Genomic DNA, 27,749 nt, shown 5'->3' on the forward strand with positions numbered 1-27,749 from the left:
TTGTTGTGTGCATTTCCACCGGAGTCTAAAGACCCGGGAAGATTAGTTGGATCACACAGCTGCGTGACTCTATTGATTTAACTTATTAAACACATCACCTGCAATTCAGCGTAAGGACCTTTGCTTATTTGAACCTATGCACTCTCACCTGTTTTAAATACTGAGCTTACCGTGTATAATGGTGAAATAGAGAACTACTACTTCGTCACAGCATTGTAATATTAGAATATGGCAACACAAGCATACATATATAGCAGCATATACTTGTTTTCAGATACAAGAACAGCCACTAAACACACATATTTAGTTCAACAACTATTTATTAATCTGCAGAAATATAAATGTGCAAAATACAGTGTTGAGACATGGTATGAGGGCTGCTGGTGGTCGCAGGAGTAAACAGACTGGGACCTTTTGGGGGGGTAAAAAATGTTCCCGGTATTTAAGTTAGACCCTGGGTCCTGCTGTGGAAACGCAGAGTTCCTCCAAAGGTTCCTAGTCCCTGGGGAAAGTTCCTGCGGTTGAAACGCAGCTTAGGTCTGCATCATAAAAAGGCAGGGCACTGAGGGTTACAGAAGGCTCATCTAGCAGCTTGGCTTGGTCTCTGGTTACTGCAAAATTAAAACTTTGAGGTTGATGTAACAAATCAAATAAGACTGGCAGGTCACTACCCAACACTACTGAAAAAGGAAAATTGTCAACGAGTAGCCCTTGCACTTCAGTGTAAATGTCAGCAGTGGGGTGAGGCTTCTTATCCCTGTGCACACAGCAGATGGGGATGGTCTCAAGAATTTGACAATTGTCATCTTTATGGATTGATCATTATTTGATTTAAGGTAATTTTGACGAGGCACAGCACACATTTGAGTGAGCTTAGGAGGGTTCTTTGGGCACATTGATTTTGTGTGACCCACAAATTGGCACTTTGCTAGACTGCTGTGTTGGTGTATTTGCTGGCTGATTCTCCCTTATGGGATGGTGTTGAGAGGATGTGGACCTGCAGGTGTCTTTTGTAGCCTTCCAGGTGGTGTTGCTCCATGGTTGTTGTTTTTTCCTGGCAGCCACAAACACATCAGCCAGCGAAGCAAAGCAGCCTCTGCAGCTGATGAGGTATCATGTTTCCTGATCCATACCTGGAGCTTAGGGGATAGCATTCACAAATACTGCTTCAAGATAATAATTTCACCAACATCCTTAACAGTTTTACCTTTTGGTTGGATCCACTGCCCATACAGCTCCTTCCGTCTTACGTACAGGTCTTTGGGAGTTCTTCATCTGTGAAGCAGAATCTCTGCCTGTAGGTCTCTGGCTTAATGCTGCTTGTTCCTCTTGTCCAGTCTGTGGTTCCCGAAGCTCCACACTACTTCCTCTTCCACCCCGTCCTCCATGCTGCATTGTTCATAGGCTGGGGTTGGGGGTGACAGGAGAAAAAAAGACTTGAGAAAAAAAACTTGCCTGTGCTTGCCTGTGCTCTCTACTGGCTGGTGGAAACAGCCAGTAGAGAGCACAGGCAAGTTTGGTGGCAAGTTTATGCTGCCACCATATGTCACAGCTGGTAGACCAGAAAGACACAGGTGTTTTTTTGGAAAAGGTTTTCTTTTTATTTACAAAAAGCGCAAAAAATAAAGTAACTAAAATACTTCTGACAATAATTCTGGGCCCATAAAAGAGGTCAACCAAACTAAACTCACGCACTAACAGAAGAGAACTGAACAGCACAAACTGACCTGACTGTTGTTCTTCCTTGGGTTTTTACAGCAGTTGGCATCTTTTGAGTCCACTAATATCCTATTACAATTACAGCCTTGTAATTAGTCCGGTAGCCTTGAAAAACTGAAATATCCACTTTCTCCCCTCCACCGTGTCCCCACATTCAAGCACATCTTTTATTCTTAAAGCCTCCACTTGTCCTATCCTCTGAAAGCCGTAGCCCTTCTTTCCTCTGGATATTTTCTGCATGAAATCGGGACATTCTCCACTGTCTCCTTCTCTTGACTACAATGACCAGTTGGATGTTTTCCTATGATAAACAGTGTGCAAACAAGTTGCTGTGACCAATTCTTAACCTACTCATAGTTATTTGCTCTTTTCTGTTTTCACCATTTCCCACTGTTTAATTATTAACTTCCAAACTATGCTTTTCCCGACCAGTTTTGACAGTTTAACATTGATTTCTACGTATTCTCTCCTTCACTAACTTGTAAATGGTAAATATGGTAATGGTAAACTATACTTATATAGTGCCTTTCGAGTCTTGCCCAAGGACACTTCGACGTGTCAGCTGGGGGAAGCCGGGATCGAGCCGCCAACCTTCCGATTGGTGGACAACCACTTACCCACAGTCGCCCCTATAAAACAGCAGATTTAGTTCAGGAATATTAACTTGTCTACTTTTTCACCCCTGACTAACTGAACCTGGCTAACCTTGAATTAGTAAATAGTATTTCAAACACTAGCTCTTGGTGATTTCTGGCTGCTCCAGTTTTAATGCTTGACAGGGCTGACAATGAGTCACTACAGATGAGTATTTTACTTCCTTTCACATCCTCCACCCACTCTAATGCCAACAGAACTGCAAATAACTCGACAGCATACACACTAATAATCTGATGTTCATCACCACTGCTGCCCCTGTTGCCTCTGTTAGTGGATCCTTTGTCCACTTTGAGTCTGTAAAAAGCTGTATATAATCACTGTCCTTCCTATCCTTACAAGTGTAATATTCCTGAACTAAATCTGCTGTTTTATTTATGTGCTTAATAAGTAGCTCCATATCTAAACAAGCACTTTGCAGCATCCAGTCTGGTCTCACTGGCCACAACACAGTTTATTACTAGTTTACTACACAGATGCTAATGCATTACAATAATCCAACCTGCTAGAATCAACCTTTTCAGTATCTTGCTTTGTTAAGAATGGCCTTACTTTGGCAACATTTCTCAGGTGGAAGAAGGCTGTCTTAGTCACTTTGCTAATATGAGCTTCAAAGCTTAAATCAGAGTCCAAAATGACACCAAGACTTTTAACTTCTGATTTGGTCTGATGAGCCAGGTTCCCAAGTCTGTTAAAGTCTTGACTAGCCTGAATACTTAGCTCATTGCTTACCTCCTCCCATCTTACACCTCTCATATCCAGAAGATGAACAGTTGCTTTAACTATAATCTGGATTATTTCTGTTTTAGATTTTACATCCGCAGTCGCATTTATAACTCCTGCTATGAACATTACCAATTTCTCCAACATCTTCTTTTCAACTTCTTGCACAATACTTGCCATCCTTTGCTCTTTCCCACACCCGTTTGTCAATCTGTTTCTCTTGACCCGCCATCTTCACTGCCTCAGCATAAGAGATCTTCTCTTTTACTCTTATCTGTTGAACTGCAGCCTCTCGCTTCATTGCTTCACATCCCTAGAACACTACACTGTGTTCACCTTCACAGTTACAGCATTTTGGCTTTATACTCAATCCACGCTTCCCATATTCATGGTCACTACCACACCTTGCACATCTTCTCTTGCCCTTGCACATCTTAGCTATGTTCCCAAACTCCTGGCAATTGAAACATCTCATCAGCTTTGGGACAAATTGCCTGACATTATACTTTAAATATTTAAATATTATAATAATTTAAAATCCGAAACAATGTTCTTTTGGGATAACTTTGGCCTCAAACTCAACCAGCACTGTTTCTGTCTCTTTTTTTCTCAGCTCCTCCTCAGTCATTCTCTTTGCATTTTTAACTACACTGTTACGCACTTTCAGGTTTTCAACTTGCCCCCTCACTAAGGGGCACCTGTGTTATCAGGCCCTTAACCCCATTGGATCTCTGCTCTCCAACTTTCACAGTTTTTGTGACTTTAACTCTACCTCTCATAGCTTCTTTGTCTCTTCTACTTCTCTGTGTTACAACCAATCAGCAAGTTACCATCCCCAAGCACTTTTGAATACTTAACTTCAACTACTTCTGCTCTGATTCAGTGAGTTTTAAAAGGTTTGTTTTCTTTACTCCATCTTCTCCCTAAAATCTCACCACCACATTAAGGGATCCTGTTTTAGAATTATTTACTTCATCTTCCTGTCCCTCACTCTCTGTTTCTCCAAGACTATCCTTTTCCTGTTTATTTCTCTTCCTACTAACCTTCCGATGCCTTGCTTCCTTCACCACCTGCTCCCATTCACTACCCCCTTTATCACTCCCACATACCTTCTCCTCACTCAACTCCATGTTGTTGTCTATTACTCCCTTCCCCATGATGCAGCAATCAATAAGTAGCAGCGTAAGAGTACCGCTACCAGACCTACACAGCCGATACCCTCACACTCCACTCCCCACCAATTACCAAAACCAATGTCAAAGTTAATTAATACATCTATCCAATCCAAATTACCCTCAACACACTCGTACTACTAATTTCCTCCAAAAAAAAGGGTCACCTGACAAAGTGAGACGTGGGGAAAACATGCACTGAAAACATGCACTGCTTTTCCACCAAAAGTACCAGGAACTTTTATCCCCAGGAACTACTTTTCAAGGAACAAAAAAGTTCCTTCAGCCCATTGTTGTGTGCGTTTCCACCGCAGTCTAAAGACCTGGGAAGATTAAGCAAATTACACCCATTAGCTTACACCCATCACACAGCTACATAACTCTATTGTTTTAACTTATTAAACACATCACCTGCAATTCAGCATAAGGACCTTTGCTTAGTTTAACCTATTCACGCTCACTTATTTTAAATACTGAGATTACTTAAGATTTTGAATGCAGGACTTTTACTTTTAATGGACTATTGTTTTGTTGTAATATTGCTACTTAAGTAAAAATTTCAATACTTTCATGTCTATACAACATTTCATAATAGAAGAAAAATAGTTAAAAATCGAGCTTTAGAACATAACCTTACTTAACAGCATGTCATGTGGGTCACTCCATTCCATGTGGGTCACTCCACAGAGGTGAGTCAATGGGTAAGCCGAGGGGCTGTTGCTAGTTCGGACATGTCTGTAATAACAGCAGGACAAAGAGGACTCAACTGTGTAGAAGTTTTCAGACAGCAGAAATTACAGCTAAAAAGTTGGGAAAATGTGGTCTGTGGATATTATGGATTTGGAAAAAACATGGAATAGTTTCCTCAGGGTAAAGGCAGTGCTTTTGGTCACAATTCATTGTCTTCTGATTTTGCTGATTTTGTAGTGATTGCAAACAGTCAGTAACCTTTTGTTTGTGATTACTGGTGAATTTTCACTTAAGGATTTCAAATGTATTAGTGTCACTAAGAAGTTCACTTGCCTTTTTGTGTTCAACACCACTGTGCATCTCCCCTTACTGTGTGAATTCAGGGCACTACTGTTGTCACAGCCCTTGGCTTCTTGGGTGCAATTGTTTAATTTTTTGGAATCACCTTTAGCATCATGAAAACACAAAATAGTTGATTAATAAACCTTTGACATAACACAAATTTACAAACAAATCCTTAATTTTTACAGTACAATGGCAAATGGACTGTACTTATATAGCACCTTTCTAGTATTTCTGACTACTCAAAGCACTTCAACTACATATCACATTCACAGGTGCCAATTGCTCATCAGTTGAAAGTAACTAATAATTCACAATTTGAGGTTCAGTGTCTTGCCCAAGGACACTGCAACATGTGGGCTGATGTTGGGATTGAACCGCCGACCTTCCGATTGGTGTATGACCCGCTCTACCACTAAGCCACAGTCACCTCCAGTACATCAGCATGCATTGACATTGCAAAAGAGCAGTTAACATTGAGAAATGTTGTTCCTCTAGTTGAGGAAAACTAGATGTAGCCATGCAATTCCACAGCGTGCTGCTTTACCCCAGCCGTGGGCGGCTGGGCTTAGTGGTAGAGCGGGTCGTCCACCAATCGGAAAGTCGCCAGTTCACCAGGCTTCCCCCCAGCCCACATATTGAAGTGTCCTCGGGCAAGACACTGAACCCCAAATTGTTCCTGAGGGCTGTGCCTTCGGTGTGTGAGTGTGTGTCAATGATTAGTTAGTTTCTTTGGACTGATGGCAGTTAGAATCTGCTATCAGTGTATGAATGTGATATGTTGTGAAGCGCTTTGAGTAGTTGGAAGACTAGAAAGGTGCTATACAAGTACAGTCCATTTACCATAGTTACTGTCATTATTCAATTCAATTATATTTATATAGTGCCAATTCATAACAGAAGTTATCTAACTGTGCTTTTCCTATAGAGCAGGTCTAGACTGTACTCTTTATAATATTAATTACAGAGACCCAACAAATCCCACCATGAGCAAGCATTTGGTGACAGTGGCAAGAAAAACCTTTTAACAGGCAGAAACCTTGGACAGAACCAGACTCAATGGTGGGCTGCCGTGTTAGGTTTTGAGAGAGAGTGAGAGAGGGGAGGGGTATGGGGGAAGGGGTTAGGGTTAGGGGTTACAATGTCAATTACAAAGTTTTGCCCCCCAAGCAATAATAGCAATAGTCTCCCTCAACGTTTTATTAAGTAACATTCCTGAAATGCACATTTTTAGTCTTAATGGGCAATCGACAGCTGCACCAATAGCCCATGTAATGAAAAGCACAGAAAAATGCCCTGTCATCGTGGTTTTACATAGTTATATGCTCTTCATCAACAAACTATTAAAAATATTCTGTTCTACTTGCAATATGAATGTTCAGGCTACATGCACAAAGTAAATCTTGTTTATTGACACCATGTCGCTGTGATTGTGTGTGTAACTGTATTTGACTGCACTGTCTGTACTCTGACAGCCACTGTGCTGTTCCATTTCTCGGATCGGTGTGTGATCGGTCCAGACTGTGATTAACTGTTTAGTTCAACACTCAGTCAAAGTCGGTTTAAATGTCCTAAATATAGGCTATAATCGGTGTTACGAAATCTGATGCAAAAATCAGGGAAATATTTGGCGTTGTTTATTCATGTGGAACATGCAATTGCATGCTGGCACCATCAGAGACAAAGAGATTTCACAGCATTTACACTAGTAGCCTGTCTTTTGTCTTGGAAAAATTATCTGGTGCCCGTAGGGAAGGTCTGGGGGATGATTTAAGTAATGACTTCACTTTATCCACATCTCTATTTTCACAGTGGAGATCCAGCTTCTTCTGATATGTGCTCATGATGCACCATGACGCACACTGAAGGTCACTGATAACTTCTCTGTGAAAGTCTCTGCAATCATACATAAAAGCTGTCGCCATTAACCGTTTTTTATTTTGTCAGACGACTTTATGATCATGAATTAGAGATTTAATGGATGTCTCAGTCAGCAGTGCTGAAGATTAGATCTTTACGAAAACTGAAAACATTGTTTTGAAACATGAACAACCTTCTTTTTTTTGGTAGATTTAAGATTTATGTGGACATACAGGCAGAAGTACTCAACCCATCAAACTATAAGAATGTGTCCACTAATGGCCCATCAGTGCGATCCTCACAGGTAGTGCTGACACCCAGCCCCCACAAAACAGGCACCCACACACATTTTAAGACAACCCGGACTCTAATGAGCATCAGCCTGTTAAGCCTCCATTCTGCCCCCTCCTGCTCTCTGTTATCACCTGTAATTTGTTTTGATGCACCTGAATTCATGATTTAGTTTATCTCATTTACATGTTTTTTTTCTATTTCTGGTGTCACACAACTGAGCAAGAAAGAAATAGATTGAAATACATTTGGTCACAGCTCATACTACCTGTTAACCAGCAGGCATTGCAAGCTACTGGCTGCTGATCAAATGTATATTTTATGGCTGCAACATCGTCTGACAAAATACAGAAATACAGGTTAATGACAGCAGCTGTGTGATATAGTGACACATAAAATTTGTGTTCACTGATAAGGTGTCTTCTGAAACTCACATCATATTTAATATTTCCATGACTTTTGGTACTATGTTAGTCGTGTTCTAATAGATCTTTGACTAAATATATGCAACCCTGTGTGTAACTTAGGATTACTTATCCAGTGCGCAGTAACATAATTCACAAGCATTGATACTGCTTTGGGATTCTTCACCGCATACAGATAAAGTAGTGATGAGAGACTCCTGGTGGCAAAAAAGGAACAGCAGGTTGGATTTTATGAGACTGGAGAATACTACTGCGGCAACCAAACAGTGGTGGAAAATAAAAGTGGTGGACAGTTTTAAGTATTCCAGAACAACAAAAAGAAAAGTGACATCAGCCTAAGGGCCTGAGTAGGCTTTAAACAAAGTGTTTTTCAGCTCATCTCATCTTCCTTTTTGACGTTGAAATAGGGTGTTTTGAATCCCACATATGAACTAGTTTGTTTCAAGCGAACTCAACTAGTCACATTGCCATTCTCAGTTGCTTTTAGTTCACATATGTATTCATGTGACTCTCCCATGATGGCCATGATGATGATGAATTGAACTGGACTGTTTCATTTCAACTTGACACTGAATGTTGTTATATTCCACACTTGTCTTGTTTACACATGCAATATGAAATATTTGTTCAGCCTAACTCCTATTTCTGTCCTTAATCTCTGAACACCCACCCCCACCACCACCTCCCCAACCACAATCCTAGGCCTTTGTCATCTCCTTCACTTCAGACTTCATCCCTCGTATGGTCTACCAGTACATGTACAGCCCTGATGGCTCCATGCATGGATTTGTCAACCATACGCTGTCCTACTTTAATGTTAGCCACTTCCAGAATGGCAAAGAAACCATGGATCCTTTGCAGCTTGGCTACCCCGTTGAGATCTGCAGGTGAGAAATCAATTTCAGTTTTGTGATTTTAAAGATAAAACCATGTTTAGCATTTTAAAAATCAATATACGACTGTCATTTGAAATGTATTACTGGGTATAATTAATCAAGTGAGACCAATGTTGATGTTCTACAGAGAAAGGGCTCTTCCATCAAAGTTTATACAAACCATGTAAAATCAAAGATGGCACAGGACGTCTTCCTCACTCATTGACTGGAGTGCTGCTCAGCAGTGGAACCCTCAGTAGTGGCACTAGTAGCCAGAACAAATTTCACTAGTATTACTGTAATATATCCATATATCCTCTTTCTTTGATTGACAACAGTTGATTAATATGGCAGACTGTCCAAATCATTATTTTATGGTCGCAACGTCGCCTTGACAAAATCAACATAAATACAGGTTAGTCATCGGTTATATTGACATTTAAAATGCATGAACACAGAAAAAGTTAATGACAGAAAGGTGTCTTTGCTAAGTTGTTCACTTTGCTGCCACGCACTCTGTGACGAGAGTTCGTACACAGCCGGTTACTCTACCAAGTGTCAGCCCATTGCACCTTTTCAGACTCCTTCTGCTCTGTGGTCATCTAATCTGTTTTACTACAGCCAAATTCACCTTATAGTTGTTCTTATTTACACATTTTTCTGTTTCTTGAGGCAACTGAATGAGTATGAAATAGAACAATTGCAGCCCATAAATACTACCTGTTAACTAGCAGTCATTCCCAAGATGCCGCACTGCGTCGTCTGTCAAAATTAACATAAATCCAGGTTAATGACAACAGCTGTCCTGTGCACTCGGCTGTACTGACATTTAAAATGGACAATCACAGAGAAAGTTAGAAGCAACCAAAGGTTATCTTCTTAGCTTTACTGGAACACAACCCCCAACCCTAACTGGGCTACTTATTTCATCATTTTAAGATTTACACATTCTGGAGGCCGTTTTGAAAAAGCTCCATTCTGGGGGATAAAAATGCTAAATTTAACTGGCTTAATGTGGAAAAAAGGCCTACTCGGCTTTTATATATTACTAAACTAACTGCATATAACTGGAAGTATTACAACCTTAAATAGTGTTACAAACTTACTTGAGTACTGTGTGACAAAGTTAACTTGCTTTAAGCATTACAGGTGGTGACTGACTAATACATGTTTTCCCCTCTGGGCTAACCAAGCTGCGCTTGCTCCTGAGACCATTCAGTAGGACAAACCTGCATTCTCGACTTGAATCGGTTGCTGCTGATACTAGCTCTCATACATACTCGCTGCCCTTGATACTTGCTATACATGCTGTGGCGTGACCAACACAGATTTGGATGAACATTTGGCATCCTTATTTATAAAAAGCATTAGATTTTTCTGAAAGTTTGCCTCTAAGTCATAAACAAGCCCTGTTCAGAGAACTTATAAGCTTTCCACCAGGAACCTCCGCTGTCCCATGACCTTTGCCGGACTCAAGCGCACTGAATGACAATTTTACTATATTTATGACTGCTTGGAGCCAAACTAATCTGATCAGTCACACTAGGTTGCAGGACTCACTAGGATGACATCAAAGGGACGTTAAGTGACTATTGCCCCATTTTACGACTGACACAACAGATCTAATAACCCCCACGTCCCAGCATGTAAGCCAAAATCAATGGGCTGTGAACTTAGAGGAGGTAGAGACACATTTCTGCTTATACAGACTGGTAGAAGATGTTGTTTTACCCTGATATGAATCAAATGTACATTAATTGATATACCATGTTTAATTAATGTTATAGGAAGAATGCAAAGTCTATTTCAATGTGCAGATTTTGATAGTTTCATTAGTGTAAGTCCTTCTTTCAACTATAATGACATATTTCAATGTGCGTTTAGACTCTTTGAAGGCTAATTAAACAGGAAATGTGAATATGCATCTACACAACAATTCATTTATCATGGCTGGTAATAAAACAATGTAAATGGAATGCTGAATCCCACAGCCCCTCAGAGCATGTGTGTGTCTGCTGCCCCTCTCCTCCTCTCATCCCTCTGAGAGGAGGAGAGACAGGCAGGCAGACAAAAGACATTCTTGAGGTTCAAAGATTGCTGAAATATATGTACATTAACTTGTGTTGATTTGATATTACTATTTCATTTACCTTACCTTCATAGTTTAGTTCACTGGTAAATATTTAAGTGGTTTCCTGTATTTATACAAGTTAATAGGTACCGCAATGGTGCACTGAGACGATCCAGCACTGGTTGAATGTTAGAGCCAGACAGATATACTGTGATGTTTGATTGGGTGATGAACATCAGGTGTGCCAGTGATCAGCAGCAGGAGGGAAAACCAGAGCGCCCAGGCCAGTACAGACAACAGAGCACACAAGGATAGGAGGAGAGATGTGGCTAAACTATGACATCATTGCTGTGTTCATATCATTTGTTCATGGTTGCGTTTATCTGTTCATTTGTGTGTCTAATAGTTATTAGTTGTGTTTGTGTAGTTATTAGTTTGTGTGTGTAGTTAGTAGTTTAGGTTAGGTCACTCTACACGAGACAAGAACTCTGTAGCAACTTCAGATCGAGACTAAATTTATTATTAATTAATTTATTAATTATTATAATTGGCTATTGATTTTCCCTTTTTGTAAAGGTTGGTGCCCCGAGGTGAATTTAACAAAAATTAGATTGTTATTTAATGTAAACGCTGATTTCATTCTGATAGCCGGAAGTGAGCCTAAATCTGCTCTGCTTACCAAACTGAAGGTCATTGCTATAATCATTATAATGCCTTTTAAGCCTTAATTCACTATAATGCCAAACTACTGCCTGTACACCAATGACTACCGAAGAGAGCACTTGAGGGTTATGGGGCTCAACAGATTGGTACATGTAACAGTAGATAGACTAGTAGACTCAGTGATTGTTAGCCTGTAATTCTATTTTGTACATGCCACGCCCTTTAACCCTGAGACAGATCTTTGCTCTCACCTTCAATCAGAAGATAGCAGTCACACACATGAGGCACACCCACTGTTCTTCTCCCTACTTTACTCAGCCACCTAGAGTAGGGAGTAGGAGTAGTCACCCTCCGGTGTCACCGAGAGGTCTTCTTCCATTAACAAGCCTTGCACCATCTGCTCCTCGCTGCTGTGGGCCGGCGGGTATATGAGAAGGAACTGGCCATCCTCTTCGAGGAGGAGCTGCCACCACACAGCTTCCCACTCGACAACCTACCATGTCTCTTCACATTGGCTGCCAAGCACATGGACACCCCTCTCACCCAACCCCTGCCATCGAAGTGTCTCATGGAGGACTTCACTACTGGCCTTGCCACCCAACTGCGCACCAAATAGAGACCATGTGACTCAGAGGACTCACAGGTGATGAATGCACGCCTGTCAGAGGATCACACAGTAATGCTGTTGCAGATAACCCAGTGAGTGGAGTCAGCCGCCACGGTGATGACAGGAATGGTCATGTCCCTGATTGGCCTGATGTCACCTGCTCACCCGGTGATGTGCCTTGGACTGCTGCACGGTGGTTTACACAGCTGAGGATGCACCTGAACTGTGACAAACAACACTGGCTCTGGATTCTGGCCATAGGCCGGAGCGATGTCACCTTTTGGGTCTCACCCTATCACCTCCGCAAGAGGTTGCGACTAGGGTGAATGCCCCATTACATCCAGGTTTTCACAGACACTTCCGTGACTGGCCTGGGGTGAGACGCCCTGCCAGTGTGGGGGGATGTGGCCTGAGGGATTTACTTGTGTTCGTGAAGGTTCTGCTTGACATGGATCACGCCGCATCCACCTTGGGGTGTTTGCAAAAGCAACTGCAACTGGTCACAATGGTTTCGACCGCTTCACGGCCAGGAGCCACCTCCTCGTAAAAAGCTTCCTATGGGGGTCTTCCAAAAGACACCCCACACGTCATCTGGTTCCCCAGTGGGCACTCCAGATGGTCCTGGATGGTCTCTGCCCCGCCCTTTGAGTCCTTGGAGCAGACGAGCATGGACATCGTGTCTATGAAGACGGCAATCCTCTTAGCCCTTACCTCTGCCAAAAGTGCGGGGGATCTTTGTGCCTCATCGGTGTACCCCTCCTGCATGTGTATCAGCAATGATAGGGGCGTGGTGGACCGACCAAACCCATCTTTTCAACCAGACATGATCACTTACACCTTCAGGTCTAGGGTTATTTACCTGAGGGCCTCCCCCAGCCCCACACACCAGAATGAGGGGGAGAGGCACCTTCACACCTTGTGTTCAGCGCAGTGCAGTGACCAAAACACATCACAATTCAGAGCTGCGTCGAACAGCCGGCGTCTGGCAAGGACACCGCGGCTGCAGCACACCCCAATGTGCGTGGAGGTGTGAGGGCCCAATCATCAGCAGCTTTATTAGGGCCCGAGCAGCAACCGCTGCGAGGACCCTATTGGAACTGCTCGGATTATTATTTTTTCTTTGTCCAAATAAATTATAGTTTTGAGGGGCTAAAGGTGCTCGAAAACTCACAAAACTTTGCACACCTGTCAGACATAGCGTAAGTTTCCGTATTTTGTGAGTCTTGCGCATGGGCGTGGCAAAATGGCTCCATAGCGCCCCCTAAAAAAAGGAAAAAAGCAACACCAGGGACTACATTTCACCTACATGTACGAAATTTGGGTGGTACATGTATCACCCCACAACATGCAAAAAAAGCCTCTTGGAGCCATACCGTAAACCCAACAGGAAATCAGCCATTTTGCATTGAATGTGCACTTTTCTGTCATTTTTCGCCATTAACAGGCTCCGTACTTTAACGAACTCCTCCTAGAGAATTAATCAGATTGACAAATTTTTGCAGTGCAATCTAAAGACTTAGTTTAGCCATTAAAAGTTGTGCTAACTGAGTTTTCGTTGAAGGGCGTATCCGTGGCGTGGTGTTGGATTTTGATCCGGTTTCACGAAGAAACAAGAAGTTGCTATAACTTCAGTGTATAGGGTCAAATCTGCTCTAAACTTCACATTTGATAAGAGTCCCGCCCTGAAGACATCTACATGCCAATATTCAGTCATAGTCATAGCGCCACCTACTGACAACAGGAAATCATATGTTTTATATCTTGACCTACCAGGTTGACGAGATCCATCTTAAAATTTGGCAGAAAGACCTTAAGACCTTGATGATGCTATATTGTGAAGCTTTGGAGTTTTCCTTGAACGGCGTGTCTATGGCGAGTCGTTGAAAGTTGATGTTTCACAATGACACAGGAAGTTGTTATACAGTAACTTAAGAGTACATTGTCCAATCTTTCCCAAATTTTGCGTGTTTGATAAGAGTCTGAGGACATCTTGCCACTAAGGAGTCATACTCATTGCGGCACCAACTGGTGTTGGGATTTACAATGGTTAAAGGGGGCACCCACTTGTGTAGGTGCGATCAATTAATTATGGCATTATTATCAGAATTATCAAAGATAATCATAAATAACTAATGAATAACGAAAACGAATGAAGTCCTCGGGGGCACCACTCTTCTTAAAGAAGAGAAGTAATTATTGAGTCTCTCTCTCTCTCTCTCTCTCTCTCATATACATATATATACACACACACACACACATATATATATATACACATATATACACATATATATATATATATATATATACATATATATATATATATATATATATATACACATATATATATATATATATATATATATATATATATATATATATATATATATGTAATAAACACTAAACTATCAATTTGGAACTCAGATTAATAATTAAATTAATAACTATTACCATGTGTGGTTGTCTTTAAGGTCCAAATTAGAAGTGTATGTGTGTGGTCTGTTTAGGATAATGGTGCCAAGTTAAAAGGAGTTAGTTAACATGCAAACATTCTGTCTGTGTGGAGCATAACATCAACTTAGCATGAGGCTACCAAATTAATCTAACAGATAAACCTGTCACAACAACAAAAAAGAAAAAGAAAACAGTCCTTTGCTTAGCTATATACACTGTTAGTCTATGCTATGCCCAGTTGTTATGTTACCTGTCCGTGGGAGGGAAAGAGAGGTGGCTTTGGTGCTGCTGTTATTAGGCGATCAGTCTGTTGTAGACGAGCCAAACTGGGAAGAATTGTGGTTTCGCTGTGGAAGCGTCTTTTGCTGTGCAGTGTCTGCTTGTAGAGATCGGAGGAAGCCGGTCACTCCATCTGTGGTTGTCCTTACAGAGTTAACCACTCAGCGTTAACTTGCTTCGTGCTCCTGTTGTGAAGTTAGCTGGCAGGCTTTGTGCGTGGCAGCCATTTGCGCTAAACTTTGTTGCATAGATCTAAGAGGCCTTACACGGCAAAGCCAGGAGGAGAGAGTTCAGGTGGGTGTCTGCTGGTGAGCAGGACGCACTGAGAGGGAGACAGCTTCAGCTGTCCGCATCAGTGAAGGATTCCAGGAGCAAGTAGACAGAACAAATCAATGCTGACCTTTTTATTGACCTGGTGACATCTGGGTCGCAGGTCAGACTGACCAATGCTGCGTTGAATGGCTCTCAGGATTGTGGGACAAAAGTGAATGCAGTCTCCTAACAAAAGTTCAGTTAACAATCACCCAAATGAATGAATTCATCTCTGGAGTCCCAACACTGGCAACAGGAAATAGGCCTTGTGTAACAATCATCACTTAATTTATGTGAAATTTTCCCGACGTGCTCCACACTTGATATACTAGAACATGACGTATAGTTGGGGTGTTGTCTAGCGCCATGTAGTGGACACAGGAAGTGACATTTAACTCCTTCGTGCAGTGTTCAAAATGCATGAAAATTCAGAGATGCGTAGATCGACCTGGCAACAGGATGTTTTATGCATTGATTTACAGCCAACAGGTTGAGTACATCCACTTCAAAATGTCGTCAGAAATGGACTTAAGACCTTCACGATGCTTAATTGTAAAGATTGTAAAGACTGCTGTTACGTGAACTGCACAGCTTGTCTTAGGCTATTGACTGACTTTTATATCTCGGATATGACGTCTGACTTTGTGTGTCACTCTGCTTGGTGCAATGTCTGTGGAGGCACCTTCTGGGTCAGGTTGATGCTTTTGGTCATTTCAGCTCCTAACTGGAGTGTGGGATTAGGTTGTGGGACCCCTAGGTGGGTGGTGCTCAATGGCCTGACCACGTGACTTTAACCCAGATTGTTTGCGATCTGATTTCTGGCCCAGCTGGGAGTACATCACATCCTTAACAGCCTTCACCTCCTGTGTTACCAATAGTGAAACCTGTTAGAGGGCATAGCACATATGAAATAGAAATAGTAGTTACTGGATATAACTCCAGTTCTATGAGTATGTGCATAGCCCTCTAACTAAAGGCCCAGCTGGACCCTGTTCTATTCCTGTTGCTGAGTTCAAAGGGAGATGACCAGCAGGTGCGCTGGTGTTTTATAGTGTGTGGTTGCTACCTCCTGATTGGGCGGTGAGTGCAAACATCAGTCTCAGGGTGCTGAAACGGAGCCTGAATGGGGTAAACAAATAGTGAAGCCCATTAGTGGACTACGCAAGTACTCATATAACTGGAGCTACATCCAGTAGGGGTGGGCGATATGAACTAAAATTTATTTTTTTGTTTTGTTTTGTTTGTACGGTGACAGTATTATATCAGGGTATTACAAAAATAAAAGTGATACTCCACTCAAAACATGATTCTACCTATTTTCACTCTATTGGCAACATAAGGGAACATATCTTAAAAAGAAAAAAAATATTTAAAAAATGGATATGTTTATTGGCTCCAAATAGGAATGAAAATGAGGTATAGGCCTACATGTGCTTTGGGAGGAGTAGCCTGCAAGCAGCGATGAACAGGCACTCGCACCTAACTGCACGTTGGGGCATGTAGCATCCGCTCTGTTACTGGAGGTCGAATGATGCATCTCTGAATTTTCATGCATTTTGAACACCGCACAAGGAAGTTAAATTTCACTTCCTTTGTACACTATGTGCTGCTAGACAAGACCCTCTAACTATACGTCATGTTGCAGTATATCAAGTGTGGACCACACCATGAAAATTTCACATAAATCAAATGATGATTGTCACACAAGGCCTACTTCCTGTTGCCAGTAGGTGCCGCAATGACTATAGGTATATTCATACATATTAAGTTTGGTTGAGACTGGACCATGTACAGTTGTGTTACAAACCACTGCCTGTGTCATGGTGAAACACAGAAATTTGCCGCCCCATAACAGCCACACCGGTTGAGCAACTTTTCATCATGAAGGTCTATATATGTTGTCCAAGTTTGAAGTGGATCAGATTAATGGTCTAGGGCGAGTTTGTTAAAGTATGACCCCTATAAATCGCAAAAAATATAAAAATGAAATCAAAATGGCCAAATTCCTGTTGGGTTTAGGTCATGGTACTGAGAGACTTTTTTGTCCATCTTGGCATCTTACATCTGCCTCCCAAATTTCGTACATGTAGCCTACATCAAACCACAAGGAGGGGCTTAATTTTTGAAGGGTGACTTTCTGTTGTCAATAGGTGGCGCTATGACTATGACTCACTTTGGGGATGTGGATGTGTTCAGGCCTGGACACTTATCTAGTATGTGAAATTTGGGGAAGCTTGAATAATGTAAAGTTACAACAGCTTTCTGTGTCATGGCGAAGCAACGAAATAGCTGAAAACTCACACTCTTTACAATGAAGCATCACCAAGCTTTGATACACTTTTCATCATGACAGTCGTCTAGATTGCTCTGCGAAAATTTTAAGTCGATCTGATCAATTCTCTAGGAGGAGGAGTTAAAGTACGGAGCCTGTAAATGCCGAAAAATGCCCCAAAAGTGCACATTCAATTCAAAATGGCCGCTCGGGCCCTAAAAACTGTTACCCTACTACTCTTGGTTATTTAATTGGCTTCAAATGCGGCGTAACGTTCACATCATTTCTCTTCACTGTCCCTCAATATTACAACATTATTCCAACATCGTCCAACCCTGTGGGAGAACAATAGACGCTAGCCACATTGGCCCTGCAACAAGCTAATGCCAAGTTCAAGAGGCGAACCTGAAAAATAAACAGTAAAGCAACATAAAAAATGCCAAAACTTACAGCTTCCAAGTTTGAAGTCGGTATCGATCCATCCTTGAGATTCAACTTTGAAGTGAATCCTGCTTTGTACAGGCCCTCATTGAGATAGCAGTCCAAAGTAAAATGGTTAACTTAGCGCACACATGGGAGAGTTTTCTAGTTGGTGTGGGGACATTTCCATCAAAAATGAAGTTAATCCACTGGGTCTTCACTTCCTCGGATGGTGGGAGTAGATGAAGACTTTTGTGTTGGTTATTGCAGCCAACAACAGAGAAATTGGCATGCTTTGCTCAGAACGTTACCTTCTACATCTTTGTGTTACCGGAGACGGCGTTACTGGATGTAACTCCAGTTCTATGAGTATGTGCGTAGCCCTCTACCTGCATGTTATCACAGCCACAATAACGCAAATTAGTTTTAATATTCTAAAACATTTATCACGGTAACAATTGTTTTGCATTTTGTTTGAAATACATTTACCATCTTCACGTCATTTCTTATTTCAGCTACTGTCATGATACAACTTACATACTAGATGGTAGATTTATTACTGTAGTAATGATCAACACAGTTATCAGAATTATCACAATAAGTTAAGTAAAATCTTCTTTGATTTCATAAGCACAATAATTTCAAGTTTCGACCTTGCTCTTGGTAGGAATTGTTGGGTCTCTGTAAATAATATTAAAGTCTCTGTAGGTCTCTATAGGAAAAGTGCAATGAGATAACTTCTGTTATGAATTGGCACTATATAAATAAAACTGAATTGAATAAGATCAGTTTACAGCCTAATATTTTGGAAGGATAAGATATCCACTGTTAGTGTGCCCTACATTTTAGTGGCCTGAAAGGTGTGCAACACCCAATAATCGAAAGCTCAAAATACTCAATATATTTAGAGGTGCGTACCTGGGTATGCCAAGGCAACATAACTACTTGATTCCACCAGGCACGGCTGCGATGCGGCCGCCAAAGCTGATCACGGCCATTCTAGATAATGCTTGTGATTCCACTAGATGCTCCGCAGCGCGTTTCAGAAGCGGCTCTCCGCTCTGCTCAGCGGAGAATACGCTGCTAGTCTATTTTTGACTGAAACTGCGTCAAGCTACACAGAGCAAATCGAACCGGGCAGGAAGTCAGACACAGAATCGGCATAGAGAATCCGGTCAATTTTCAAAATAAAACACACTGTATATCAACAATAAACAATTAAAACAGACAAAAAAGAAACAATTTAACTACGTACTTAACCGACTTACCCGTGGTATAAGCACAAAAATCGAGGAAAAAATACCAAATCAACACAGTCTGAGCAAGTCCATAAAATCAGACAGGCAAATCGCTCTGCTTCTGAAACACTCCCATTGGGGCTACACTATTCAAGATTTCGCTGCCATTGAGAAGGATATTAACCTGTTCTCAAGCCCATTCTCTGTTGATGTGGAAGGAGTACAGGAGTGCAGTTTTTCTAAGTTGCCATAAAAGGCTCCCACTGTCAGGGTTCTACGAGGGTTTGGAAAAGTCCAGATTTCCCCAGATGATTTGCCATGCCAAAAGGATGCTCAGCTTATTTGGCTGGTCAATATGTGAGCAAACTAGACAGACTAATGTATTTAGAAAAATGTTCCTATTTGTCTCCAAGATTTCTGCCTCCACCCCAGTGATTGGAATTTCCACAGACTTCTGTTTTCATAAGATATAGGGATTATTTCCCTAGTAGGAAACTGTCCCCATGAAAACTATAGACAGTGTTAGACAGTGTAAGAGGTGAAGATTCTAAGTAGAGAGAAGAGTTGGTTTGAACGGGGCGTCAAGGAAGCCATTTTTGTAAAAAAAGAGAACCCCTCTTTGAACAGAAATGGTGGTCTGAGATTCAATCTGCCCAAAGTCTATCAGAGCGTATTATCACCTTGGTCACGCCAATCACATGCTAATCAGGTACTTAACAGTGATGAAGTAGATGCAGCCAGAAAACAATAGGCCTGATTACTGGACCATCTTGGAAACTATTAGGTCAGTTTCAGGTGAAACTAGCTATTAACAGATACTCAGGCAGATTCCTTCCTGAGGGCAGGGCTTATGTAACACAGAGTAGCTTAAATTTCTAGTTCCCGTCCCATGTTTTCACAATTGAGAATGACCTCCGGATGGGAGCCGAAACGTCTTGATTCTGAAAACAGTGTCCAGATGACTACGACTGAAACCTTTTCTACGATGTAGACAGTGTATTCTTAATGGAGCTTAGGACTTGTCATGATGAAAGCTGCTTTGTTCCAAATAATAATAATAAAATAATAAAAAAATGTATCCGTGTCGGGAGATTGAAATAATTAATGAAGTTACCGCCATTGTGCCACATGCATAAAAATGCATACAGTGCTTTTCTCAATATAAAGAGTCCTACTTACAAACAGCTGTGAGCAAAATGGATCATCAGTACTGGCATTTCTGCAAAACCTGTACATTTATTTTTTTATATGTGGTTTTGGCATATTTAAGCATACATGTTTAATGACTAATTGATGTCTTTCACAGTAGGGTGACACAATCAGTTGGCTTACATTGAAATTGTGTTTTACGTGAGTGAAAGAATATGTTAAAATAAGTGTAAAATCAGAAATAATTATCACTAGGGCCTAAATGACTCTTCTGTACTGGGTTTAATGGTTTTTGTTTGTACCTGGAGGAAAACAAAATGTTTGTTCAACTTAAAATCAAAGCTAAAGCTGTAAAACAGGTCAACATATAATACAAACACATTGTTTTATAGATGCACCCATCAATAATTCAAGCTGGTCTCCAGCCTGGTCAATATTTACCACTGACAAGTCACTATTTATTAATTTACTTCCATAACATAATGTCATTAACCCTTGTGTTTTGTTGAAATTGGCTTTACTTCCTCATTGTTTGGGGTCCCACAGATCCTACTGCTGAATGTGTAAAAATAACAATAATTGAAAAATCATTTTTTTCCTTTGAATACCTTTTCCTTTTCTTCTGACCATATTTAAACACAATATAAGTATTCAAGTGATACCCCTTTTGCCACAAACTGGGCACATTTGATAAAGCTGACTTTACTCATATTTGGGGTCAATTAGACCCCAGTGAGGTCTAAAAAATCCAATAACATAAATCCTGATAGACATTATTGCGATTTGGGTGGGGTAGTGCTGTATAAACAGTACTGTCATGACAAATCACAGATATAGAGCATATGAAAATCCATTGTATTTAACCATGGTGCACACCTGTGGTCTTTGAGACCCCAAACTGAAGGAATGTGTCATTTTCTGTAGCAGACTTCTTAAATATATCAGTTCAAAATTCTGTTTATAAGCAATACTTCAATAGATAGTGCGTTGCACTTGCCACCTGTGTAAAGATTTTGGGGAAACACGCGCAAAACAACGTATATCAGGGCAAGCTGCACAAGCCTCCTTTCTTCATGTCCCCTCTTTCATTTGATTTAGCTACTTGTCTGTGTACTGTATTCCGGTTCAAAAATACGGTTCGCAAGAAGTGATATGACTCATAATCGTCTTCATAATAGTCCAAGGGATAATACGCCATTGCATTTAGCTTTTTGAGTTTCGAAAGTATTACTGCAGTGAAAGTCAGCTCCACTCATAAACAAACCGGCTTGCGCGGATGAATATGCAAGTTCAACCGGCAAGTTGACCCAGATGTAGATCCCTATGCTTTTAGCCATAATGGCCGTTCCAGGCGCATAATCTCTGTGTTTATTTTTGGTCAGACTCAGAGACAAGTGTTTGAAAACATTCATGTAGAAACCATATTTATTTGGAAAGCTGTAGGAGGTTCCCACAGCTTGCCCCAATATACATTGTTTTGCGCAAGTCATCGTTTCCCTGAATCTCTAAAATGAAGATGGTGAGTGCAAAGTTAGCACAAGCCATAGAGCCACAATAGCCACATTGATGGGAAATACGGCAGGTTAAAATAAAGCAGAATTTTCCTTTAAGTATGTTTTTTGAATGGTCAAACAGGACTTGGGGTCTCCAGGACCCCAAACCGAAGATTTGGGTTAAGTTACGGATATCATTTATCATCTTCAGTTCTCAAACAGCAGTACAATCCCAGCATTCACAGTGATGTGAAAAAGTTTGCCCCTTCCTGATTTCTTATTTTTTTTGCATGTTTGTCACACTTAAATGTTTCAGATCATCAAACACATTTAAATATTAGTCAAAGATAACACAAGTAAACACAAAATGCAGTTTTTAAGTGAAGGTTGTTACTAATAAGGGAAAACAAAATCCAAACCTACATGGCCCTGTGTGAAATAGTGAATGCCCCCTAAACCTAATAACTGGTTGAGCCACCCTTAGCAGCAACAACTGCAATCAAGCGTTTGCGATAACTTGCAGTGAGTCTTTTACAGCGCTGTGGAGGAATTTTGGCCTATTCATCTTTGCAGAATTGTTGTAATTCAGCCACATTGGAAAGTTTGAGCATGAACTGCCTTTTTAAGGTTATGCCACAGCATCTCAATTGGATTCAGGTCAGGACTTTGACTAGGCCACTCCAAAGTCTTAATTTTGTTCTTCTTCAGCCATTCAGAGGTGGATTTGCTGGTGTGTTTTGGATCATTGTCCTGCTGCAGAACCCAAGTTCGCTTCAGCTTGAGGTCACAAACAAATGGCTGAACATTCTCCTTCAAGAGTTTTTGGTAGACAGCAGAATTCATGGTTCCATTTATCACAGCAAGTCTTCCAGGTCCTGAAGCAGCAAAACAGCCCCAGACCATCACACTACCCCCACCATATTTTACTGTTGCTATGATGGTCTTTTTCTGAAATGCGGGTTATCCCCAAAAGTCTTGGGGATAATCAAGATGTTTTCTGGCAAAAATGAGACGAGCCTTAATGTTCTTTTTGCTCAGGAGTGGTTTTCGTCTTGGAACTCTGCCATGCAGGCCATTTTTGCCCAGTCTCTTTCTTATGGTGGAGTCATGAACACTGACCTTAACTGAGGCAAGTGAGGCCTGCAGTTCTTTGGATGTTGTTGTGGGGTCTTTTGTGACCTCTTGGATGAGTCGTCGCTGCGCTTTTGGGGTAATTTTGGTCGGCCGGCCACTCCTGGGAAGGTTCACCACTGTTCCATGTTTTTGCCATTTGTGGATAATGGCTCTTACTGTGGTTCGCTGGAGACCCAAAGCTTTAGAAATGGCTTTATAACCTCTTCCAGACTGATAGATCTCAATTACTTTCTTTCTCATTTGTTCCTGAATTTCTTTGGATCTCGGCACGATGTCTAGCTTTTGAAGATCTACTTCACTTTGTCAGGCAGGTCCTATTTAAGTGATTTCTTGATTGAGAACAGGTGTGGCAGTAATCAGGCCTGGGTGTCGCTAGAGAAATTGAACTCAGGTGTGATAAACCACAGTTAAGTTATGTTTTAACAGGGGGGAGGGGGGATCACTATTTCACACAGGGCCTTGTAGATTTGGATTTTGTTTTCCCTTAATAATAACAACCTTCATTTAAAAACTGCGTTTTGTGTTTACTTGTGTCATCTTTGACTAATATTTAAATTTGTTTGATGATCTGAAACATTTAAGTGTGAAAAACGTGCAAAAAAATAAGAAAGGAAGGGGGGCAAACACTTTTTCACCACTGTATTCCTCTTCTCTGCATTTTACTGGTGACTGCTTTGTCAGCCGGGCTCAGCACACTACCAGCCACCCAGTTAGGTTGCTACCGAAGGACGGGGCAGTTCCAACTTTATTGGACTAGCATGTTGATTCACTAGTCTAAGGTGTAAGTGTAAAACGTTTCTTTTGTTGATTACTATCTTAAGGTTATACCTAGCAAGTTATTTTTTAGTGATCAACTTTGGTGGTGGATTTGTGATCACACTAACTGCCCAGTTTCATAAGATCACTGTCTGTGGGCTCAATGAAGGTAGATTCCTCACCCGGTTCCAGAGAAAGAAAATAGAAGAACATATCGAAAACAAACATACCCATGAAAGCATATATATACATCACCAAACACATACATATATGTAATATGCATACATATACATTACCTAAATTCCTGTCCTCTCATTTCATTTACCTTGACTATAATCAGTTCAAAGCCCTTCTCATCCAATGTTCTATTTATGTAACACATCAGTTTGTAGTATTAAAATACTTCTAAAGACCACTCCATTTGGTCACATAGTAGTCAGCCCTGTCTGTCATTCTTAATGAGATTTTTTTCCAAGGGGGCAACCTTTCCTAACTGAATAATCCATTCATTAAAACTTGGTTCCCCAGGAGTCCTCCAACCCCTTAACAAAATCTGCCTCCCTACCATTATACTAGTCTAGATCATATCTGAAGCTCTACAGTCTACTAGAATTAGTGGGTCACCTAATATACACAATCTAGGATTGAAGTCATAATGACTTGAAAAGTAAAAATCACAAATACATTTATGAACCCTCTCCTAGCAAATCTGAGGGGCATTCCCAAAGCATACAGTATGCATGCTATATCCTCAATGTAACTCCGAGGTGAATCTATCCTGACCTGGGCATTTACCACTAGGCAATGTCTTAATCCGTTATTGGTGAATGTAGTGTGTTCTGCTGTTCAGTATTAAGCTTGGGTAAACTGAAGCTCTGAAGATCTGTAGCTGTACATTCTCATGTATAAATCTCATCATAATACTATACTGAAAAACCCTAATTGATATTAGGTCTGGTTTCCATTTCATATCCATGAGTCCGTAATGCGGTAATGGTTGAGTGGTTTTGTTTATGTTTAATATATCTGGGCAACAGCTTCCCAGCTTTGGCACCTGATTCAAAATATGTTTGCCTAGTCCTAAACAAAAGGAACTATGTCTTTTCAGATAATATTGACTTGTATTGGTATATAAATTGTGTTATTTCTATTAACTTGGGATACTTTTGCATAATATCCTTCTCTTCTATTTCTATCTCTTTTTCCAACTCTACAAGCTTTATAAAGGTTCTCTTCTTTTTGTAAGAGGCATATGGTATAGTGAAACCTCTTTGTAAAGCCTTCATACCTTCCCATGCAGTGCCAGCAGATGGTGCTGTAGAGACATTTGTCGCCATATAAAACTTGATTTTTGCCCTTAGTACCTTCTCAAGGCCCTTGTCTAATAATAAAGAAGAATTAAGTTGCCATCTGCATGCACAAGGTACCTCATGAAATTGTAATATTTCCAATGTAACAAGAGCATGACCAGAGATCAAAATATTGCCAATTGTGCAATTTGGAGCAGCAAACAGTAATGATTTTGAGATTTTAAAGTCTATTCATGATTAAACTCTATATGCCGCTGAATAAAAAGTTCACAATTTTAAATTTTGAACTAAGTTCACAGTCCCAAAAAATAAACTAGTTTACACTCATTTCTTACGTTTTTGTTTTATTAAATGAGCTGCTTTACAAAATGATTGATTTGGGTGGAGGAATTTTGCATCTGTTGGCTCGTGGTCTTATGGTTAAACCACAAGCTGAACACTCGTCTTCTCGTTATTTTTCTCTGCTGAAACAATGAATGTCCACACAGGTGTTCCGACTTAACTTAATGTGCCAGCCAAAGATGCTCAATAACTATAGACTATATAATAACTTTCTGAACCATCTCTGAGCTGTATAAACCGTGATTAGTTTTTCTCTCTCTTCAGTGGCTGGAAAGAGAAAGTGAAACTTAAGTTCTACCTGGTATCGTTTCCTTGCATTACCTTTCTTCATAATGTGTACTCCTTTCTGTTATTTTAGTAGTTTATAGTGAGTTTCACTCAACAGTGCAACTGAGTTCACATTCACAAATGGATACATTCAGTCACATGAGCAGGTTCAATGAACAGCGCTCTTTAAAGGTGGGGTATGTGATTCTAATCCAATACATGTATTTTTGTCAAATTCAGTGAATGTCTCCTCATGGCCCGCTAGCTTTCCATTCTGTGTGTGCACTGAAAAACAATCTGGTGTTTGTACACAGCCGCACTACCTCTGTAAATGGGAAATAAACAAAGTGGCTCAGACCGAGCCACACAACACTATTTCAGCCATTCCAGCCATGATTTGTGTGTCAGGTAATTTTCAATTACTTGCCGACGGACATTCAGCTTACTTTCTCATTTGCCAAGATATGTTGTTGTTGTAATGTTTGCTATATTCAATTCAATTCAGTTTTATTTATATAGTGCCAATTCATAACAAGTTATCTCACTAGGCAACTTTGGTCGTGGCTTGGGATTCATGTAGGGCAGGTTTGGTTACTAGCAAAATATCAAAGATATTTATGGTAAATGGACTGTACTTATATAGTGCCTTTCTAGTCTTTTCCGACTACTCAAAGCGCTTCAACTACAAATCACATTAACCACAAGATGGCCTTAACACACCTTAACATTAACCACCTTAAGATGGTGTGGAGCATAGCTAGATATGCTACCACCCTATCTGGGTCATTTGAAATGTGTGTGTAAGTGCGTATATGTATGTGTAAAGGTTAGTGGAGAGGAAAGAGGAAAAAAGCACACAGAGTAACGCACAAGAAATCTCAATGCCGTGGTAAAGCACAATAGCTGTCCCTCGGTCCGTTACTTTCCACAAAAAAATAAATAAAATAAATACATCTGAGTTCAGGCTTTTTCTTTTTAATTTTATTTATATAGCACCAATTCATAACACGAGGGATCTCAAGTGATCTCATTGCTCTTTTCCTATAGAGCAGGATATTATTTACAGAGACCCAACAAATCCCACCATGAGCAAGCACCTCCTTTTAACAGGCAGAGACCTCGTGCAGAACCAGACTCAATGGAGGGCAGCACAATGCAAATTCCACCTAGAATTTTAAATTAGTAATAATGTAATGGTAATATTAATAAAGTAATAATAATAGGAATGATAGCTATAGGAATAATAATGACAATAATAGTAACAAAGCCAATAACAACAACTGTAGTAGCAGTTGTCGAGCCGGAAACATGGGGGCAGCAGGTGGCCCACAACCACAGATTCACTCTCTGCAGCTCCGGAGGTAGAAATACCTGCTGAAAGCGTCAGAAGGAGAAAGGAGAGAGAAACTGCAAGAGAGAGACGTCAAGTTAGTAACATGCAGTAATGGGATAAATAATGCATACAGAGGGAGAGGAGGAGAGGTGCATCATGGGAAGTCCCCAGGCGGTCTAGGTCTATAGCAGCATAACTAAGGGATGGTTCAGAACTCATCCAAGCCTATGCCTAACTATAGGATGAGGTTAACAGGAACAAATCAGCCAAGTCACATTGAGGAATGATTATATGCAGTAAAGCATTTTTTCCCCATTTGCTGTTATCCTGTGATGAAAACTAAGAGTTTATTGCCTGGCAGAAAAACATTTCTATATTATTAAGACAAAATAAAAATAATAGAATAGAATTGAAGGATCTTTATAGAAACTAAGAAAAAAATATAGTCACTCCAAATACAAATGCATATTTCTCCAGATCATCGTTACCTTATAGCCTGTCTTCCGAAGTCCTCGGGGGCACCACTCTTCTTAAAGAGAAATTATAGCCAATCAATTGATTGAGTCTCATATAATATACTAAACTATCAATTTGGAACTATGATTAATAATTAAACTAATAAATATAACCAGAATTACCATCAATAGCTAGCAGGTTGAAGGATTTGGTGCTCAACATAGAAGAGGTTGACAAATGATTCACTTTTGTGCAACATTAAAGAAACTAGCATAATTATACACAAGCATTTATTAAAAGAAAACCGGTGTTTGTGTGTTACTAGTAGCGTATTTTGCTGCTGTAGCTCATCACAGTTAATTTTGTTTGATTTTTCATTATAGTGACTAACTATTTGCTATACATTTAAATGTTGTCAGCGCGTTTGTTTATTTGCAAAAGAAAA

The 27,749-nt window shown here is 40.5% G+C and overlaps 1 protein-coding gene and 2 long non-coding RNA genes across 7 annotated transcripts in view; 1 reads left to right on the plus strand and 2 right to left on the minus strand.

The window, feature by feature from the left end:
* Positions 1-27,749, plus strand: part of LOC122874574 (anoctamin-1) — a 252,254-nt gene that overhangs the window by 187,144 nt on the left and 37,361 nt on the right. For both annotated transcript variants that reach the window (XM_044192613.1, XM_044192614.1), the window contains exon 23: positions 8,579-8,763. In XM_044192613.1, the coding sequence (XP_044048548.1) occupies positions 8,579-8,763 (185 nt within the window). The remainder of the gene's footprint in view (positions 1-8,578; positions 8,764-27,749) is intronic.
* Positions 349-19,330, minus strand: LOC122874575. 3 transcript variants are annotated; one of them, XR_006377638.1, is made up of 4 exons: positions 4,906-5,005; positions 4,436-4,591; positions 1,728-1,788; positions 349-1,405 (listed from the first exon to the last, which is right to left on the minus strand). It is a non-coding gene; the product is annotated as an uncharacterized LOC122874575 (long non-coding RNA). The 3 variants fall into 3 exon arrangements; XR_006377637.1 differs by lacking the exons at positions 1,728-1,788; positions 4,436-4,591; positions 4,906-5,005 and adding exons at positions 17,857-18,215; positions 18,745-19,330; XR_006377636.1 differs by lacking the exon at positions 1,728-1,788.
* LOC122874577 lies at positions 5,292-14,825 on the minus strand. 2 transcript variants are annotated; one of them, XR_006377641.1, is made up of 5 exons: positions 14,794-14,825; positions 9,472-9,513; positions 8,933-9,016; positions 8,687-8,757; positions 5,292-5,403 (listed from the first exon to the last, which is right to left on the minus strand). It is a non-coding gene; the product is annotated as an uncharacterized LOC122874577 (long non-coding RNA). The 2 variants fall into 2 exon arrangements; XR_006377640.1 differs by lacking the exon at positions 14,794-14,825 and having other exon boundaries at positions 8,933-10,838.

This window comes from Siniperca chuatsi, linkage group LG4 (genome assembly GCF_020085105.1).
Source record: "Siniperca chuatsi isolate FFG_IHB_CAS linkage group LG4, ASM2008510v1, whole genome shotgun sequence".
Taxonomy (NCBI): domain Eukaryota; kingdom Metazoa; phylum Chordata; class Actinopteri; order Centrarchiformes; family Sinipercidae; genus Siniperca; species Siniperca chuatsi.